The following is a 22,387-nucleotide window of genomic DNA, read 5'->3' as shown; positions in this document are numbered from 1 at the left end:
TAAAAAAGAATTAAAAATAAAAATGTGAAGCTAAAATTTTAAAAGTAGTAGCTGATACTTTTAAGTTACTTACTTTATTCAAGTTGAAGCAATACCTGCATATAAGGCTAAATACATCTATCATGTGGTCTTCTGTGCTTAATTCACCCACATTTTCACTTAGATTTTCAGCTTTATTATACGTGGCCATCGTTCCAATATTACTCAGTATAGATGCTGGTAAATGATAGTCTGTACAGCTTGTTATGCCTGAGGCCATACTTTACTGACAAAATAGCTGTTAGCATTGGCAATTCCATCTTGTTTCTTAATTTAGTTTTAACTACATTCGTGGAACTAAAAATTCGTTCAATTTCCGCATTAGAATTTGGCAGTATTAATAAATTTATTGCACACTGAGCAATTTCTTTAAATGGATTCATTCCAGATGCATCTTTATATTCTCGTACTTCAGTCCACAATAGCTCAGTGTTTTCTATATTTGTCCATTTATTTAAGTGGATAGTATTATACTGGTATTCAGCAGTAGCAACATCTTTTTGTCCTCATCTGTTTTCAGCATTATTTCTAAGATGGGAGTAACAGGTTTTTTTATATGTTTTAGGGTATTATCAACAGAAAAAGAAGACATCATTCTTAAAATATTCAAGTTTTCAGGCAAGCTTTGCTTAAGCTATTTGAAGAGACCAAGAAGAAACTGTCTTGCCCTGCTTCTAAGATTTTGCTCATTATTTTGCATTATTTTCTTTTGTGTCATCAACTCTGAAATTTTTCTTTCAAATCTCTAACCAAGATTTGGATTGGGATCCAAATAGTCATCAATCTCTGCCTCTAGAGGGTCGACTGTGGATGATGGTAGCACTAACATATTAGCAATAGAGTGAATCAAGCAAGAAAGGTCTTCAAATAATCTCATCTTATCTGCACTGTTAGATTCGAAAATTTTGTTAACTTGCTGAACTTGAACTAGAACTAGAACAGGATCCAAAAATAAAAGGTATAACAAATTCCTTTCATCTTTGTACATCTCCTACAAAATTTGAGTTTTGTAACATTTTTCAGTCACACTCACGACTTCGAAGTGAGTTTTTAATTCCAACCACTGGCTGAGAATTCTGTCTACTGCAGGTTCAATGGAGAGCCACCTTGTTGCATAGTTGCTTACAATTTCCAGAGTAGCATCATTTTCGTTGATAGTTTGATAAAGCTCTTTGTATGCTGCTTGTCTCGAAGAAGAATGTGAAAACTACTTATAAGTTTCGACAACTAAAAATTCTAATTTTCTTGGGAGAGATTCTGCACAAGTGTGAGACATTGCCAGTTGTAATGAATAGCATACACATCTAATTAAAATTAAGGAGGGAATATATGCCTTCTGTTGTTCATAAACGCCATTATTGACACCAACCATAACACTGCCGTTGTCTATACCAACTGGAATGAGATTTTTAATGTACATCCAGTTTCTTGGTCAAGAGTTTTTTTTTCAGTGCAGCCACAATACCACTAGCGTCACACTTGTCTAGAACCACATGCTCAGAAATGTATGCATAATTTTGTTGAATTTCTTGCTATAATAAATGATGGCCATTCCAAAAATCCTATTCACAGTGATATCATTCGATTTGTCTATTAGCAAGCTGAAATTTTCATCTCCAATGTCCACAATTGGATCTTCTTCAAAATGCTCACTTAGAATATTCTTTACAATTGCAGAGCACTTAGTTCGGTGCATTTTTACTTTGGCATAATTTGACTGTCTGGGATGATATTTTTGCAAAGATCTACTAGATAATTGCAATTGTTGAATGATGAGTGACAACAAAGAAATAATGCTAACCTATCTTCAAGGTTCGCGGTCTCATCAGACTTTTTCACAAGCATATTTGTAATAGGAACAGCCTTATATGGAACTACAGCAAGATGTTTCTTAGTTTCGTTATGCTTTACAAGCTGACAATATTTAGCAGCTATATTACAGTGGCCTTTTGTAACGTCACCAGGAGCTTCACACAACCAGTTACTAAACATTCCCATTTGCAACCACTCCCTCCTAAATTTTTGCTTGTAAGCTTTATTTTTCTCTTTGCTCATTTTTGAAGAAGGGTATACAACTCTTTACTGCAACGAATTACGATCAGTCTTTGAAAACTTTCCATTAGCTATCGTAACTATTAACCAGAACAGTGTGCAAAGACTAACTTATAGCGATGCTATCAACTTTAAGGTGACAGAATGGCAGACTGTTGGGCCACGTGAGTGACTGACGTCATCATGCTTTTGAAACGTGTACGATGCTCGCACGAAATGTACAATACAATTCCTTATCAAATGTGAGCATCTATCTGGAAAACCTTTAAAACAATTTCTTTAACAGTAAGTTATAAAAACAACTAAAAAGAGCTGAAACTAGTTCTAAAGGAGCTAGATTAAAATTTTTAGAGCTAGGGAAGAAAAAAAAGAGAGCTAAATTGGCAACATTGATGGATGAACAGAAGCTGTTAGGGAAAAGGCAGTGAGAATTTTTATTTCATTTCCAGAGAGTCAGTCCTAGAAGTTGAGTTATGGCTGTGGGTTATTAAGGATGTATGAACTAATTTTTTGCTTATACAATGATTAACAAGCCAAATGGGTTATTTGGCATGATTTTATATATATGTTGTAAGTAGGTAAGTTTAACAAGGTTTTTAGGATTTTGAATAATATTTGGTGTGAGCCTGCTGTGATGAGACTAGAATATATGGAGTTTCCCATATGATGATCATAATCGGAGCTTGCTAGTGTAATAATGTATATGTAGCAATATGGTAAATTTTGTTATTAGACCAGTACTAGTTTCAAGATTGTTTGATGGGAAGGGATTTCTCTCTCTCTCTCTAATTCTATTTTTATTGGCATAACAATTTGAATTGTTAATAATTCCTACCTGGTTTGATGGAATTTAATTTTGGTATTTAGGATGTTATTGTGATAATGGTGTCACTGAACATGAAGACTATTCCAGGAGCTCCTATTTTGATTCTCTACATAATTTTCTTTGTGCGTGGGGGTGGGTGTTTTTTGTATGACTTAGAAAGCTTGACTTTATATATTATTAATATATTCCAAACATACTCTTTTTAGACTATTTTTTTTTCCTCCTACAGCACTTAGAAAAAATAGTGTATTTTGTTCCCTACCTGATAAGATAGAAACGCTGTATTTTGCAATAAAAGTTTTTTTTTTTTTTTAAGGTAAAAAAACTACTGAAAGTATTTTCAAAGTTGGCAGATGTATGTTGATTTCTTATTTAGATGTTTGCATACAATATACATTTGTATATTTGAAAGTATTTAATAGGAAATACTGTTATTACATGAAAAACTTTTGCTCCCTGACAGGTAGACACCGTTAAAAGGCTATGTATAAAAAAACTGCCACCTGTGTTAGCTATTCAGTTGAAGAGGTTTGATTATGACTGGGAACGGGAATGTGCTATAAAATTCAATGATTATTTTGAATTTCCTAGAGAACTGGACATGGATCCATATACAGTTCAAGGTTTAGCGAAAATTGAAGGTATTTAATGTTTAGTTTTTGTTATTTTTTTTTAAAAGTTGATATTTAAAATGTTATTTGGAGCTATATTTTAATTGAGTTGCAGATTGTTTTAATAATAACCTTTATTATTCAAGTATTATCTTTTTCTGTTTTTTTTTCATCCACAAAAATGTTATCAACCTATAGTACATCAGTACCATGGTCAGGCTAGTTTTATTTTTTATAATTTTATTATTGTATTGTATTTCTTATTTATTTTTACATAGTCCAAACATGAAACTTTTTCAGGCCTCCATTAAGTGAGACAAGGATGTCACAGTGAATGCTGAAATTCATCTCCCTCCTAAAAACAATCATAGACATTCATGCTCACAGGAGGATTCAACCCTGTTCACTGGAGATCAAGCACATTAACCATGCAACCAACCAGGCTAGCAAATTTAATAATCATCTTCATGATAACCTGTATTCTTCAATGCTCCATTTTACATAATTCTTTGTTATATTTCCTATGTGATTTTTTTTTCCTTGTCTTTGATATTTTTAAGTCTGGTGAAGCATTTTTGGAAACAGTTTTATTTATAACTTCATCAGGTATACTGTGATAATGATTTTTATGCAAGCATTCTTTGTATCAGATCACAGAATCATGTTATTCTTGCCCATTAGCTGTTTTCTGTATCTGTAAACAGGTATGTAGGATTTTGAGGTTCTCTGTGGCATATACATTTTATACTGATCTCTATCACTGTTAACATGTGATCTGTATAGGTCACTTCTGCATTCCTTTCTTAAACTTAAAAAAATAAAATAATAAACTTATTATACTTATAAATTCATCTTTCAAATACTTGCATGAATACTGATTGAAGTTCATGATTAGTTTCCCAACTTTTATTTTTCTTGATATACCATAAAATCATAGCTTCCAATTTAATTATAATTTTCTTGAAACAACAATGTATAGCATTCATTATAAGTCCTATATATTGTTGAATGTTGCATGTCTTGTACATTTTTTGTTTGAGTGATAAAAGAGATTTTGATCTGTTTTTGTCCTCGACGTTTTGCTAATTTTCATGCTTAAAAATATCAGATCAAAGAGGTCTTTGAAGCATAATTTAAATCCTTAAACAATGCAAAGAATTTTTTTCAGTTGCTGGTGTGTAAATTGACATTTTCCAGATTTTTCTTTTTTGTTTATATTCCACAGATTACATATGATCTCCTGTTCTGCCAGGTTTTTCCACATGAACTACTCTTTTTTTGGGGGGGGGGGGGGGGGGAGGGCAGGATAGTTGTCAAATTGATGTTAAAATGTCATTGACCTGAGAAAGTGGAGTGTTCAGAATTAATTGTATACAATTTTTACTTTTTTTCCATTAGGATAGTTCATTTTAGTAGCAAGGTCAGACATAACTGGTAATTAGTTTACGTAATTAACAACGCATATAAAGTATATTAATTAAAGATAACTTTAATGAATAACTTCTATATTTCGGCAACGTCACATTGCCATCTTCAGGAACATAAAGATATGGTATATGCACGCAGGCACTAACACAAAGCAAATGAGGAAGAAAGCAAGAAACTAATATTGTTCCTAAAGTCCTAATGGTGCCCTCTTGCGGGCTAATTTGGTAGTCTTGGCAGTTGGGCTGAAGTTCTCATAATGTAAGTCTCCCAAATTTGGGAAAGTTTCATGCACCCAAATTTGTTAAGGTTAGGAACGTTTTTTAGAGCTGCTGAAGATTCTTTGAATAATCTTTCGTATTTAAACTTGCTGCGATGAATTATTTTTGTTTTCTTCCAACGAATTTTATGGTGGGTATCTAAGGCATGGTCTGCCAGCCCAGAGCAGCTGTACTGGTGAAACCGGATGTAGTCTTGGTGTTCTGAAGTCCTGATATTTGTTGTTCTGCCTGTTTGGCCAAAGTAGGACAATTTGCAGCTGCAAAGGACCTGGTATACACCAGGTAAGTCTAGGGGAAGTGGTTGGTCTTTGGTAGAGCGGATAAGGGATCCCAACTTTTTATATGGTCTGTAACAGGAAGCAAGGTCATATTTTTTGAGGATATTGGTTATTTTCTCAGATGTAGGGGATGGTGATAGACTTGGTGTAATCTTTATTGGGGAGGGGGGTTGTGGCTTACTGGTTTTAGTATTTTTTGGGGTTATAGCCATTGGCTAAGAAAGTGTTGAGGATGTGGTTTAGTTCAGTAGTTAGGGCCTTGTCATCTGAGCAGATTAATTTTGCCCTGTTATATAGTGTTTTTATAACCCCATATTGTTGCAAGGGGGGGGGGGGGACTGCTGGTGAATGTATCTGCCAGTATGGGTGGGTTTTCTGTGAACAGAGAAAATCAAAGATCCATCAAGCTGGCGGGTGATTAAAGTGTCTAGGAAGGGGGAGGGTGTTGTTTTCCTCTTTTTCTAAGGTGAACTGGACTCTGGGGTGTTGGTTGTTTAAATGTGTTAGGAAGGAATGGAGTGTGTCTGAGCCATGTGGCCAAATAGCAAACACATCATCCACATAACGAAGCCAAGTAGTGGGTTTTTGTGGGGCGGAGTTTAAGGCTTTCTCTTCAAATGTCTCCATAAAGAAATTGGCCAAGGGTGGGGAAAGCGGTGAACCCATGGCTGTCCCCTCTATCTGTTTGTAGAACTTTCCTTGCCAAATGAAATAGCCTGAGTTCATTGTGAACTGAAATAGGGCTGAGATATCGGGAGGAAACTTAAACTTGGCTTGGATGAGCTCTAGGGTTTCTTTGAGTGGGACATTAGTGAATAGGGAGGAGACATCAAAACTGACCATTATGTCAGTGTGTTGTAGTGTGAGGTTTCTATACTGGCTTTAAAGTGGGCTGAGTTTTTTATGTGTGATGGTGTGTTGCCAGTGTAGTGTGTGAGCGTTTTGGCTAAATGTTTGGCTAATTTATATGTGGGGGAATCAATGCCATCAACTATGGGACGCAATTACACATTTTGTTTGTGTATTTTTGGGAGTCCATATAATCGGGGGTGGTCTAGAGTTATAAGGTTTTAGTTTGTTGGTGACTTCCACAGGCCAAGAAGTGACCTTCTTAAGTGCATTTTTGGAAATTATGGAGACAACTACCGTGTTTGAATAAAAACTTTAGTTTACTATTACTAAAATTTTACAATTCGACGTTTCGACCTTTATGTTAAGGTCATCTTCTGGAGCGTACAAATATACACAGGAAACAAGCTATACCACAATCATACTGGTTCGTTAAAGACACTGACTAACCGCTACCACAATTGTTGGCCTGACCTCTGGTGGAAAAAAAAAAAAAAAAAAAAAAATTATACATCAGCGCTAAAGTCCTATTATTTGTGTTGTCTACTATATACATATATTAACATTATATTAACATCATTCCAGCCAGTTGGAGTGGAATGGTTTCTAATAATAGCAGATTGGCTAGAGTCCTGACTTGTGTTGAATCTTTCAAATTAGGTTGGCTGAATGTGTGCCATCCAGATCCTTGGAATTTTCATACCATCTTTGTTGTTGATATTTGGGTGGTTTATCAGGATTTCGCAGGATTCTTTAAATTTTCTTTCGTACCATGTTTTTGTATGGTGTAAGGAGCAGGTGCTTTTCCAGTTGATTTGGTGTAAGGTGTTGAGTGCGTGGTCTGAGAGGCCTGCTTCACCATAATGGTTATATTTAATGTGTCTAATGTGTTCTTTTTTGCGTATATTCCACTCCAACTGGCTGGAATGATGTTAATATAATGTTAATATATGTATATAGTAGACAACACAAATAATAGGACTTTAGCGCTGATGTATAATTTTTTTTTTTTTTTTTTTTTTTTTTTTTTTTTTCCCACCAGAGGTCAGGCCAACAATTGTGGTAGCGGTTAGTCAGTGTCTTTAACGAACCAGTATGATTGTGGTATAGCTTGTTTCCTGTGTATATTTGTACGCTCCAGAAGATGACCTTAACATAAAGGTCGAAACGTCGAATTGTAAAATTTTAGTAATAGTAAACTAAAGTTTTTATTCAAACACGGTAGTTGTCTCCATAATTTCCAAAAATGCATTCGGATCACCGTGCAAGCCTAAAAGAAAGGATTCAGATCATCCATGGAAATGATACCCACAAGCGCTGCAATCGCTATGGTAAGCTAAAGATTCGTATTTCTCTTCTGATCAATCGGCTGGCCTTTTTAAAGAGATGCAGAGACAATAACCTCATTCCGATCTGCATCAGGCTAAAAAAGAAATTTACGTCCGCTAAGGCACTTCGTATCTATGACCGCACAGAAAAAGCAATGCTTAGGGAACAGATCCAAACAGCCCGCCGAAACCTAGTTACAACACAAAATCTAGTTTCTGAATTACAATTAGAACTATCCAACTATGTCAACCAAGACATTCTACAAACACTTGAAAGAATTACTGACAATTCGGCCAAGCATACCCTGGAAAAGAACAAAGAAAAACTCGAGAAAAAATTCCACTGGTTGAAACAACGGCAAAATATGGCGGCCAATCAGAGGACTTCCTTCCCGAGAAACAACAATGAACAACAAACAAGGGAGACAAGGAGCGACCAACCACCGACAAGCAAGAACCATGTGATCAACTTATCAAGCCACACCCTGAACAACGGCGAACTCACGCTGCTGAATAAAGGACTGACTACGCAATAGCGCCTAAAGAGGTAAACAAATTAGATTTTATCTACCACATTGAAAGAGGCATCAGATCCCTACCTAACAACATAGCAGACAAAATACGACTAGAAACCAGTAATGTCCTAAATACCAAGAAAACCATACAGAATAACCTGACTAAAACAGAATTAGCAGCAATCAAATCGTTAAAAGCCAAACAAAACATAATAATAACGAAAGCTGATAAAGGCAGTGCCACTGTTGTCCTTGACAGGTCAACATACATACTGCAAATGAACCAACTAGTAGCTGATAACAACACATATAAAATGGTGAATTATAACCCAACAAAGAGGATAAAGGACAAAACAGAAAAACTATTAAAGTCCGTCACTTCTTGGCCACCAGACACAGTTAAAAAACTCAAACCCCACTACGCCCCCCCCCCCAGAATATATGGGGTTCCGAAAATACACAAACAAAATGTGCCCCTTCGACCAATAGTGGAAGGAATAGACAGTCCCAATTACCACCTAGCCAAGAAATTAGCGGCAACACTCAAGGAGTTGGTAGGTCATTCCCCCTCCTACGTAAAAAACACACAACACTTTATAAACATAATCAAAAACATAACACTCGACAAAGACGACTTATTAGTCAGTTTTGACGTTTCTGCCCTTTTCACTAATGTCCCCATCAACGACACAATTCTCCTACTACAAAACAAATTTCCGCCCGACATTACGGCCCTCTTTGCCCACGTACTAAAGTCCAGTTACTTCGTGTGGCAAAACAAATTCTACCTACAAAAGGAAGGTACGGCCATGGGCTCACCATTATCCCCCCCATTCGCAAACTTCTACATGGAAACCTTTGAGCAAAGGGCTCTTGATTCCGCCACGCTTCGACCGACAATCTCGCTCAGATACGTTGACGACGTGTTCGCGATCTGGCCGCACGGTCGACAAACGCTAAACACATTCCTCAGCCACCTAAACAAACAACACGAACGCATACAATTTACCATCGAAATCGAAAACCAAAATTCGCTCCCGTTCCTAGACACACTAGTTACATGTCTGCCTTCAGGCAATCTATCCTTCACGGTCTACCGAAAACCTACACACACGGGCAAATACATACATGCGAATTCATATCACCACCCAGCACAAAAATATGGAGTCATAAACACCCTTAAAAACAGAGCCACAACTATTTGCTCTAACCAGCAGGCCCTGAAACAAGAACTAAAAATCATTAGTGACACATTCATAAACAATGGCTATAACAAAAATACTGTCAATAAAATACTCTATAAAACCACAACAAAAACGAATCTAGACTACAGTAAAACCATAGCCATCCCATACATTAAAGGGTTATCAGAAAAAATCAACAGAATCCTACAACATTATAACCTTAATGCCACCTTTAAACCACCCACTAAACTTAAAACTATATTCAGCTCCTCTAAGGACCCTCTCCTCCCATTAGCACATCCTGGAGTCTATTGCATCCGCTGCACCTGTAACTCACCGTACATTGGTGAAACAGGACGGACAATCCCTATACGCAAAAAAAAAAAAAAAAAAAAAAAAAAAAAAAAAAAAAAAAAAACATTAGACACATTAAATATAACCATTATGGTGAAGCAGGCCTCTCAGACCACGCACTCAACACCTTACACCAAATCAACTGGAAAAGCACCTGCTCCTTACACCGTACAAAAACATGGTACGAAAGAAAATTTAAAGAATCCTGCGAAATCCTGATAAACCACCCAAATATCAACAACAAAGATGGTATGAAAATTCCAAGGATCTGGATGGCACACATTCAGCCAACCTAATTTGAAAGATTCAACACAAGTCAGGACTCTAGCCAATCTGCTATTATTAGAAACCATTCCACTCCAACTGGCTGGAATGATGTTAATATAATGTTAATATATGTATATAGTAGATAACACAAATAATAGGACTTTAGCGCTGATGTATAATTTTTTTTTTTTTTTTTTTTTTTTTTTTTTCCACCAGAGGTCAGGCCAACAATTGTGGTAGCGGTTAGTCAGTGTCTTTAACGAACCAGTATGATTGTGGTATAGCTTGTTTCCTGTGTATATTTGTACGCTCCAGAACGTTTCGACCTTAACATAAAGGTCGAAACGTCGAATTGTAAAATTTCATCATCATCATCATCATCAAATTCCTGCCATGTACCCTCAAGGGGTGTACAGGATATGACAGTACTACATGAAAAAATTACATCATTACTAACTTCCTATCTACAATTTTCCTCCAAATCAGTCTGTTACTTGTCAAGACTGCAACATTATCAGATCTTATATTTCTATCGCCTAAGGCACTTTGTACCGTATCAATCCACCTATATCTTGGTCTTCCTCTGGGTCGTTTTCCTGCCAACCTGGCAGAGAACACTTGTTTTGCTAATCTTTCCTCTCCCATTCTATTTAAGTGACCATACCATCTGAGATTAGCTCTGCTAACGCATTCCTGGATACTGACAATGTTAAGTTCTTTCCTAATATCCTCATTTTTAATATGATATTGCCATTGATGCCATCTGTTCACGCCTCTAATCTTTCTCAGGACTCTCATATCTGCGGTCTCTAGTCTTTGGTCAAGTGTTTTACTTCTGACCCAGCTCTCGGATCCATAAGTTAAAATTGGTTTGAACACAGTCTTGTATACAGCTAATTTAGTGTTCCGACTAATTTCTTTCTTATTCCATATGAATTTATTCAATTGACTTCCCACGATACCAGCTTTGCTGATTCTGTTGTCTGTTTCTATATTTAGTTTACCATCTTCAGTAAAAATTGTGCCTAAGTAGCTGAAATGTTTTACCTGTTCCACAGGTTCCCCATTCACAACACAGTTGACATTTTCAATGATTCTGCCTATTTTCATTGTCTTTGTCTTTTTATTGCTGACCTTCATACCATATCTATTACAACAGCTATTCAATTTAGTCAGAGAATCTTGCAGACTTGTAGCGGATTTATTTAGAAGTACAACATCATCCGCATAAAGCAAAGAGCTGACATTAACATCTCCAATTTTGATATCAGGTTTAATACCACATTCCTTCACAATGTGATCCATATAGATAATGAATAACAGAGGGGATAATGTACATCCTTGTCTCACACCAGATTTAACACTAAACCATCCTCCTGTACTTCCTTCAATTCTAACTGCTGACTCACAACTCAAATAAAGACTAAGTATTGCTTGATATAATGCCCCATTGACACCATATAACTGCAGCGTATTGAATAGCTTCTCTCTTGGCACCTTGTCATATGCCTTTTCCAAATCGACAAAACTTAAATACAGATCTTTGTTATATTCCCATGCTTTCTCGACTATTTGTCGTAAAGTGAAGATCTGATCCTGACAGCCTCTATTTGGCCTGAATCCAGCTTGTTCTTCACCAAGCTTTTCTTCCACAATTCTTCTCAACCGTTTCTCAAGTATACTTGCATAGATCTTGCCAGGAACACTCAGTAGGGAAATACCTCTGTAATTCTCACATTCAGTTTTATTTCCCTTTTTATATATGGGTACTATGAGAGCTCTACTCCAATCATCGGGAATTCGTCCCTCTGTCCAGGCTTTCTGAACTATGCAGTGGAGCCACTGTAAGACTCTTATACCACCATACTTCAGCATTTCTGGTCGAATATCATCTACTCCTGCTGCCTTTCCACATTTCAAGCCTTTGATGGCTTTTTCTACTTCAAGTATGGATATGTATTCCTGACTGCATGCTTGGTCAGTGTTTTTTATCACTGTGCTGTCATCACTGCTTGTTTCATTTAGCAGTTTTTCAAAGTAATTACTCCATACTTCAAGGATATCTTTTTCTCCTGTTTTCATTTCACCTTTATCATCTCTAATTCCTTTTACAGCACTCTTTCCTCCATTCCTAAGCTTCTTCAACAACCTCCAGAATATTTTGCCACCTTCTTGATATTTATTTTCTATATTCTTGCCAAAGTCCTCCCATGACTTTTGTTTAGCTAGTTTTACACACTGTTTAGCTTTCTTACATTTGTCTCTGTATTCTGTAAGAGTAAAAGCTGACTTATTTGCCAGGAACTTTTGATATGCTTTCTTCTTTTCCTTCACTGACTCTTTAACTTCCTGTGTCCACCAGGGAGTTCTGATTTTTTTATCTTTGCACACAACCTCACCACATGCCTCTCTGGCAGAATCAATCAATGTTTCCTTTAGAGTTTGCCACTGAATCTCCAAGGTTTGATTCCTGTTCTCAAACTCTTTCATTTTCTTTTCAATAATATTTCTGTATTTTAGTCTACAGTTCACATCTGAGAGCTGCTCAACTTTTATTCGCTTTAAAACTTTCTTACATGTTATTCTTTTCAATATGAAATTCAATTTTATCCTGCTCAAGACTAAATAGTGATCACTTCCAATTTCAAATCCTCTGTACACTCTGGTGTCCTGCACCAGGGAGAAAACATCACTATCAACAATAACATAGTCAATGAGACTTTTCTTATTCCTAGCCTCTTCTCTCCATGTGAATTTGTGCACATTTTTATGTTGGAACATGGTGTTAGTAATAACCAGTCCATGTCCTGAGCAGAAATCCAACAGATATTTGCCATTATTATTAGCTTTGCTCTTTTCTCCAAATTTTCCCAAAATATTTTTGTATGTCTCACAATCATTTCCTACTCTACTATTTAGATCCCCAACAAGGACCAACTTTTCCTTTTTCATTGTGTCAGTTGCTTTTTCTAAAGCCTCAAAAAATTCCTCCACTTCTACCTTAGTAGAACCTTCTGTGGGACCATAGGCACAAATAAGTCTCATTGTCCAGTTCCCCATTCTCATATTTGCCCACATTACTCTACTTGAGACTGACTGCCATTCAAGAAGATTAGCCTCGTATTTTGTGTTGAATACTATGGCTACTCCTTCTTTTCCTTGATTGTTATTGCCTGAATATAACATTTTGTATTTATTGCTCAGAAAGATCTCACCAGTTTTGGTCTTTTTTGTTTCAGTCACCCCTATTATGTCGATCTGGTACTTATCTAATTCCTCAGCTAGCTCCATTTCTTTGCCATTCAGGCTTCTTACGTTGATAGTACCGATCTTTAACTCTGGTGATGTTGAGTTGGGGTTTGTTTTCAGATTTGTTCCAGTAGCTGACTTTTCGCTGTTCGCCCTGGTTCCCTGGCGAAAACAACGGGGGCCTTGTTTAACCGGGCGACGCCCCAGCCGGCATGAAATTTTGTCATGTTGTACCATCATTTTTTATTTTGGTTTAACCAATAAGAATACAATTTGGTCGGCTAAATCCCAAATTGCCAGCCCATCCTCGTTCGTTCAGTATCAAAGTAGATACCCAACAGGGTGCACCACGAGAAGGTGAGGATTGGACATTAGGTCAGAAGCCCTGGTCGGTTCTCCGCATTCCTTTAAAGGCTATGTGGAGGTCTCCTCTCAGTTATACAGCTTTAACCCTTAAGCACCCCATTTTAGTAATAGTAAACTAAAGTTTTTATTCAAACACGGTAGTTGTCTCCATAATTTCCAAAAATGCATTTGGATCACCGTGCAAGCCTAAAAGAAAGGACCTTCTTAAGGAGTCTGTGGAGAGTTCTAATCTGAGAGCTGGTCGGATTATATTCAATGGGGAGGTAAGTCGTACGGTCTAGTACTAAAGCAGTTAGCTTACCTTTATAGTCTTTTTGATTGAGCACCACAGTGGCGTTTCCCTTATCCGCCTTGGTGATTACTATTTTTTTGTTGTTTTTCAATTCTTGTAGGGCTGCATATTTGTTTTTGGATAAGTTGGTTTTTGGAAGTTAGGCTTTAGTGAGAACACCGACTACATCCAGCCTAACGTTGTTGGCGATATGGTTAGGCAGGTTGCGAATCCCACGTTCTATGTGGATCATGATTTCTTCGGCAGGTATTCTTTTTGGAGCTAGGGCGAAATTGTGACCACGTGAAAGTGCAGTGAGTGCTTCAGGCTTTAAAACTGCTGACGAGAGGTTGACAGGGTTATAAAAACACTATATAACAGGGCAAAATTAATCTGCTCAGATGACAAGGCCCTAACTACTGAACTAAACCACATCCTCAACACTTTCTTAGCCAATGGCTATAACCCCAAAAAAATCCAAAAAATACTAAAACCAGTAAACCACAAACCCCCCCCCCCCCCCGCCCTCCACAATAAAGATTACACTAAGTCTATCACCATCCCCTACATCCAGGGCACCTCTGAGAAAATAACCAATATCCTCAAAAAAATATGACCTTACTTCCTGTTACAGACCATATAAAAAGTTGGCATCCCTTATCCGCTCTACCAAAGACCAACCACTTCCCCTAGACTTACCTGGTGTATACCAGGTCCTTTGCAGCTGCAAATTGTCCTACTTTGGCCAAACAGGCAGAACAACAAATATCAGGATTTCAGAAAACCAAGACTACATTCGGTTTCACCAGTACAGCCGCTCTGGGCTGGCAGACCATGCCTTAGATACCCACCATAAAATTCGTTGGAAGAAAACAAAAATAATTCATCGCAGCAAGTTTAAATACGAAAGATTATTCAAAGAATCTTCAGCAGCTCTAAAAAACGTTCCTAACATCAACAAATTTGGGTGCATGAAACTTCCCCTAATTTGGGAGACTTACATTATGAGAACTTCAGCCCAACTGCCAAGACTACCAAATTAGCCCTCAAGAGGGCACCATTAGGACTTTAGGAACAATATTAGTTTCTTGCTTTCTTCCTCATTTGCTTTGTGTTAGTGCCTGCGTGCACTTACCATATCTTTATGTTCCTGAAGATGGCAATGTGATGTTGCCGAAATATAGAAGTTATTCATTAAAGTTATCTTTAATTAATATACTTTATATGCGTTGTTAATTCCGTAAACTAATTACCAGTTAGGATAGTTCATGTTTTTATAGAATTATTTTGATAAGTGGTTGGTTGAACTATAGGATACCAATAATGAATATACATTTAGGATATCCTTTTTTATTATTATTATTCAAATAACCATGAGCTGTATATAGAATTATAAGATTGTGAAACAGTGATATAAAACACATTTCAGCAGTGGTGGAGCAGTAAAAATTTATTTTAAATACAAAAAAAAAACCAAACTTGTTTTTATAAGCAAAATAGTTTATTACATAAATTCTCTTTCCACGAAAAATAAAAACAAAAATACCAGCAGCAGTCATTATCAAATAAGAAAAACTTTATTAAATGCATTAAACAAAACAGAGTTCCATTCTACTTCATTTTAACTGTTCTAGTCAAAGACTAGAACAGTTAGACAAACTGTGAACTGTTTGAATAAATACAGAGCAGTAATAAATGTCTGTGAAAGAATTCTTATTCTACTAAAGAAGAAACCTGTCATGAGTCAAATATAGCTATCTTTCTTATCCATTTGCTTCCTTCTGCTAATTATTGTGCTGTACATTATCCTGTGTACTCTTGCTGGAAGGTCACAGTTTCATAGAATGAAATTACTTCTCTGTGTTTGTTAATTTCTCTGGCCTGTTTATTATAAAACATAAGTACATTTGTGAATCAGTTTATTTAAAAAAAATCCTAATCTCTCCTCAAACTACAAACCATTAATAACATTGCAAACAACGATAAATTAACTCATATTCACAATGGTGGGGGTACAAGGGTAGTCTGAAACATTATCGGTCTCGACCATAGATGGCAATACTATCGGCACTTTTTTTTTTTCCCCTAAGTTAGTACATCTGACATAAGAATCCATGTGAAATTACAACTCATTCTATCAAGAAGTTAACTTTATATAGCTGTCTGAAGCAAATGTCTTGTCTGTATCCCTTGAAATGGATAAAATTGAGTATTGTGCGGTTATAAAATTCTTTGTAAAAGAAGGTTTAACGGGAAAAGAAATTCATTAGAAGTTCATAAAAGTTCATTGTTATTATTATTGTTATTATTGTTCTGGGCAACTCCAAGGAGTCGACAGACTCATCGAGGGAGGCCCTATCATCATGTCAAGAACAACCATTCGACATTGACACAGTATCTATCATACCCTGCCTTGAACTCATTCACGGTCGTAGCACCCACAACAGACTCTGGAAGCTTATTCCACTCATTCACCACTCTCCAAGTAAAAAACCTAGCTCTAACTCCCTTGTCAACCACGCTCTTGCCCAGCTTCCATGCATGGCCCCTAGTCCTCCCACCACCAGTCATATTTTCAAAAATATCTTCTGGATCAATCTTATAGAAACCCTTCAGTAATTTGAATGTCTCAATCATATCACCCCTCCTTCACCTATCGTCCAATCTCTGCAACCCACAAATCTTCAACCTATTCTCATAAGGTTCATTCCACAGACCATCTATCATCTTGGTCACTCGTCTCTGGATCCTCTCCACTTCCTCCCCATCACGAAGAAACCCTGGTGCCCATAACTGGGCACAGTAGTCCAGATGGGGTCTTATCAAGGCTCGATACAGAGGAACAACAACTTGTTTGTCTGTGCATGTGTTAAAGTATTTTTCAGAAGCCAAGTGATTTGATGAGCTGATTTAGTCACTTTTGCAATGTGCCCCATAAACTTCAATTCCCTATCCCCCAACACGCCCAAATCCATGGCCTCATCAATCTCCTGGAGTACGGTTCCACCAATGCGATATACTGCTGCTATTCTTTTCACCCCAAAGTGCATAACCTTACACTTTGCCACATTAAACTGACATCCATTTTTCCTATCCTAGTCCTCCAAACTATCCAAATCATCCTGTAAAATTTTGACATCCTGTGCACTCACAATTGCTCTACCCAACTTTGCATCATCAGCAAACAAGTGAACACTTCCTCTCAAATCCTTTCCTATAACATTGATGAACAAATTGAAAAGCAGTGGTCCAAGAACAGAGCCCTGTGGCACAGGAGATTTAACCACATGTGGTTGAAGGAGAGATGCAACTCTCTGGTATCTCTCCTTCAACCACCCTCCTATCCATCTCACCAACCCTATATCTATCCCCATCTGCTCCAGTTTAGTGATTAGGGTTCCATGTCGTATCCTGTCAAAGGCCTTGGCAAGGTCCAGTAGTATCACTTCATGGGCACTCTCCTCCTTCGTTTTCAACAATTAAGAAATGGGCTGCCGTGTTTAAAATTGGCCGTATCAGCCTTGAAGATGATCCACATGAAGGATGTCCAAAAAGTGTAACAACACCAGAAATCATTGATCAACTGCACGATATGGTATTGGATGACTGGTGAGTCAAAGTGCATGAAATTGCACATTTCAAAAGAACGTGTAGGATATATTTTGCATGAAGAATTGCAAATGAAAAAGCTTTGTGTGAGATGGGTGCTGCGCTTGCTCAAAGCAGATCAAAAACCCACTTGGATGAAAATCTGAACAGTGCTTGGAGCATTTTAACCAGACTAAAACTGATTTTTTGTGTCGATTTATTACTATGGATAAGCCTTGGATTCACCATTACACGCTAAAATCCAAACAGCAGTCAAAACAATGGACAAAAAACAAAGAACACAAAGTCGGTTCCATTAGCAGGAAAGGTGATGGCATCAATGTTTTGGGATGCTAAAGGCATTTTGTTTATTATCTTGAAAAGAGTAAAACAATAACCGGGGAATATTATTCCGATCTTTTAACCAGACTAGAAGAAAAAAATCATCTTTCATCAGGACAGTGCACCTGCCCACAAACGTTTTGGCAATGGAAAAATTAAGGGATCTGCACTATGAATTGGAATATCTATAATATTCCCCTGATTTGGTTGCCTCTGACTTCTATCTCTTCCCAAAACTAAAACGCTTTCTTGCTGGTCAGCATTTCTCTTCGGATCAAGAAGTGATTGTAGCTGTAGAGGTGTATTTTGCAGATATTACTGAGAACCACTACAGGGACGGGATGATGGTGCTGGAGCATTGCTGGAATAAATGTGTTAGTCTTAAGGGATATTATGTCGAAAAATAAAATAATTTTGAAATTATAAATTAATTTTTTCATTGTTAGGCCGAGAACTTTTCAGACCACCCTCGTATAGGGAGTGAAAAACAATATGCGTTTCTTTGTATATACCTGTTAGTGAAAATGAAATAATATTGTCTGTCATATCTGTTTTTATATATCCCTTTCCCCAAAAGAAGAGAAAAGGAGGTGGATTTTTATAGTTTTTTCAGATTTTTTTTATTTTAAAAATGCTAATCATTTACTCTGTTTTTGGAATGAGATAAAAGAAAAAAAAAGTTAAGAAACTGTGGTAGCAACTTTATTTCATAGGTGGATTTTTTCTTTTTTTTTAATTGGGTAGTAATTATGCTGGTTTTATACATGGATGCTTCATTGTGTGTTTTGATTGACTGTTATTGTGTGTGTGTGGGGGGGTGAAATTGTAGATCTCACTTGAAACAAAAATGCTCATCAACTTTATAAAAAAAAAAAATACTGATTTCTTTCATTTATATCATTGATTTCTCCTGTTGATCTTATAAGAAGTTATAATTATACAAAAATAAATTTATCTGATGAAGAAACCAAAAGATTCCAATAACAGATATTTTTAAATGAAATACTTTTATTTTAAATAAATTACCTAATGCTTTCTTTCGTATGATACAGTATATTGAAAGTTTATTTTTCACTTGGTTAGACTATAATAAATTTAGTTTAATCCTTTATCACAAGTGTGAGCAAACAAAGCTTGCGCCTGAAAATATCTTCAGGACTGGGGTAAGGTAGTAACAATACCAGGCAACTCGTAGCAAAGGTGGACCAAGCTAACATCACTCCTATCCCGGTATCTCCCATAATGCAAAACACATATCCTTGCGGATATGTATAATGTTATGCATTAAGGGAAGGGCCACTACCCAGACTAGTTTCGACCTTTATTGAGATCTCTTTAATGGGTGCCAGGCCTAGAAGTGGAGATACCAGGCAGAAGCAATGACAAGGTTATCTTTACCTATAGGAGTTGCCAAAAGGTGTGCTACATTAGCTTGGTCCACCTTTGCTACGAGTTGCGCGGTGTTGTACTACCTTACCCCAGTCTTGATGATATTTTCAGGTGCAAACTTTGTTTGCTCACACTTGGATAAAGGATTAAACTAAATTTATTATAATCTAACCAAGTGAAAAATAAACTTTCAACATCTTTCTCTAAATCCAGAGTAATTTAATAAAAATATGGCACACCTTTTGGCAATTCCTATAGGTAAAGGTGACCTCGCCATTGCTTCTGCCTGGTATCTCCACTTCTAGGCCTGGCCTCCCACTGAAGAGATCTCAATAAAGGTGAAAACTAGTCTGGGTAGTGGCCTTCCTTAATGCATAACATCATACATATCTGCAAGGAGAAGTGTTTTGCATTATGGGAGATACTGAGATAGGAGTGAGGTTAGCTTGGTCCACCTTTGCTATGAGTTGCCTGGTGTTGTACTACCTTACCCCAGTCCTGAAGATATTTTCAGGTGCAAACTTTGTTTTCTCACACTTGGATAAAGGATTAAACTAAATTTATTATGATACAGTATAAGGTCAAGAAACCCTCAGTGAATATGTAGCATGCATGACAGTCCAATGTAAACATGTCAGTTTTAATGGAAACTTTTTTCTGCTAAAACTAATGTTAAGTTTCTGTAACTCATAAGATAAACAGAGAGAAATGGACTACTTTAGTTACAAATGAATTACAACACTATCTTATTGATATCTAGTTTATCTTAGAATTGTTAAATATGAAATTTAAAAAAAAGTGAAAGAAACTCCTTTATTGGCTAGTACCAAATATGTAGGAACTATCAGAATTCTGCCGAAAAATGTCAGCGTTTTTTTATTGATGCCCAATGCATTTTTGAACGACTATTAAGTTTGACTGGGCCAGGACTTGAGTATCAAGTATAAAAACTAAACTGTTAAGATTATGCTGGAAAATGTTAGCAGACAGAAGAAGACGAAGAGCATGAGGTGGGATTGACTTAATGTTAGCTATTTTTGAGACGTCTTTCCACAGTATAGGTAGGGTTGTACATTTGAAGCTGATTATGAGAAGAATGTAATTATTGGGAGTTGTAAAGGGAGTAGGGACATCTGGATGAGGAGAAGTTTACTTACCCTTTGAAAATTATAGGTATTTAATATTAATCTGTGTTCTGATTCAGTTTGGCTGGTCTAGTCTGCCAAGGAGAAAGCACTGTTCTTGAAACAACAGGGTGTATGAATCATCCAGTAGGGTATTTGCAAATGTCTTTAGAGGATAGATGCATATTGTAAGATCAGTTTTGTTAAACTGCAGATAAAGCATCTAAAGCTATGTGGCTAGGATATTGTTAATTATGTGCATTTTTCCAACAGTTTGCCTGTTTTTTTCCCAAGGTGAAAATCTCAGTTTCAAAAAGGAAAATCCCTGCCATTTCTTATTCAGACCAACTAACTCACCTTCAGTTGAAAAGACCTTATACAAGTTCTTCATGTCCTAGATGAGATTTGAACCCCTAGTCTTTCCCTCCAGAGTGCATCATTGATACTGTTTTGTTATGGAGATGGTTGTGAGACCAACAACAACAATTTCCAATCTTCTAAGACACTTCTGACCGAATCAATCCACCTAGATCCGGGGTCGGCAACCTTTTGAGTCGGAAGAGTCAAAAATTACAATTTACAAAATTTCAAAGTTTTTAAAGAGCCACAAAATTTTTTCTTGCCAACAATAAATAGTACTCGCATAAATAAAGTTTTTTGATAAAAAAAAAACTAATTTATTTATTCATAAGAAAAAATATCTATTTATTCATATATAAGTAGTGTTTTTCACAACAAATTAGATAATATATATATGGCATTATTAGATAATTACTTATTATTTAAATAAAAAATTAAAACAATTAAACATTTACTTACAACACTAACTTGTACTTCAATAACAAACAATTGAGCAAACAAATTCAATGGGAGCGATGGCTTTGCATGGTTATTCAAGTAGAAAATTTAAACTTTACTAAACAATGTAACTTGTACTTAAAATAAAAAAAACAATAACATACATTTGAGCAAACAAATTCAATGGGAGCGTTGGCTTTGCATGGTTTTAGAAAGTTTGGATAAATTTGGCTCATAACTTGTTGTTTTAAGTTTCAAACACGACTCTAAATTTTCATTTGTTAGTTGGCTTCTTACTTTACTTTTAATTATATTCATGCAAGAGAACGCTTGCTCGCACGAATATGTCGATCCGAAGATAGTCAGCACTCCAAATGCCAACTTCTTCACCTCACTGTAGCAATCTGGAAGACTATTCCATGCGTCGAATATAAGTGCCTCAACTCGCGACATTTCTTTTAAAGCTGTCCACTTTTGTTGCGTTACGTACATACATTTCTGGACCTCCAACTCTTCCAACTTGCTTTTCAACTCTGTAAATTTTCCACTCCACAAAGCTTTACTTTTTAAATCGATCAATTGCATTTCTAGAGATCCAGTATCAGTTCCAAATGGCTCAATGTGGATTTCGTTACTATTTGTGTTGAGAGGATTTACTATGAATGCTAGAGTGGTTTTGTTGGTTTTGAATTGCTCAAATCTGTCAGCAAATTCATCTTTAATTTTTTTTATAACTGTGCTGAAGTAATTCGTGTCAGCAGTTGCACTGGTTTTATCGCGATATTGCTTTAGAAATTGAAAATGAAGTAATTTACCGCTCTGAATATCTTCTGCAAAAAGAATTAATTTTTCTTCAAAACAAACCAATTCTTCTACCAAAACATAGGCTGGGTTTCCCTTTCCTTGCAGTTTTAGATTCAGCTCATTTAATTTCGCTGTGATATCCACCATAAAGTAAAATTTTTGCAACCATTTGTCGTTCTCTAATTCAGGGTGATTAATGCCTTTTTCATTTAGGAATGTATTTATTTCATTCAAGCACAAAGCAAAACGTTTCAACACCTTACCTTTGGAAAGCCATCACACTTTATTGTGAAGGAGGTCGGAATACTGAGTCTCCATTTCGTTTAAGAATTCTTTAAACTGACGATGGTAGAGTGCTTTTGACAAGATGCTGTTAACAATCTTGATTACCAAATTCATGACCTCAACTATTTCAGCCGGAAATGTTTGGGCACAAAGCGCTTCTTG

The 22,387-nt window shown here is 36.4% G+C and overlaps 1 protein-coding gene across 4 annotated transcripts in view; it reads left to right on the top strand.

The window, feature by feature from the left end:
- Positions 1-22,387, top strand: part of faf (ubiquitin carboxyl-terminal hydrolase-like faf) — a 1,099,079-nt gene that overhangs the window by 654,577 nt on the left and 422,115 nt on the right. For all 4 annotated transcript variants that reach the window (XM_090401226.1, XM_090401227.1, XM_090401224.1 and 1 more), the window contains one exon: positions 3,381-3,558. In XM_090401226.1, coding sequence (XP_090257352.1) covers positions 3,381-3,558 — 178 coding nt within the window. The remainder of the gene's footprint in view (positions 1-3,380; positions 3,559-22,387) is intronic.

The sequence above is a fragment of the Typopeltis vanoorti genome, chromosome 12 (genome assembly GCF_054136105.1).
Source record: "Typopeltis vanoorti isolate ZY-2024b chromosome 12, IOZ_Tvanoo_1.0, whole genome shotgun sequence".
Lineage (NCBI taxonomy): Eukaryota > Metazoa > Arthropoda > Arachnida > Uropygi > Thelyphonidae > Typopeltis > Typopeltis vanoorti.
This window is presented reverse-complemented; position numbering and strand designations above follow the sequence as displayed.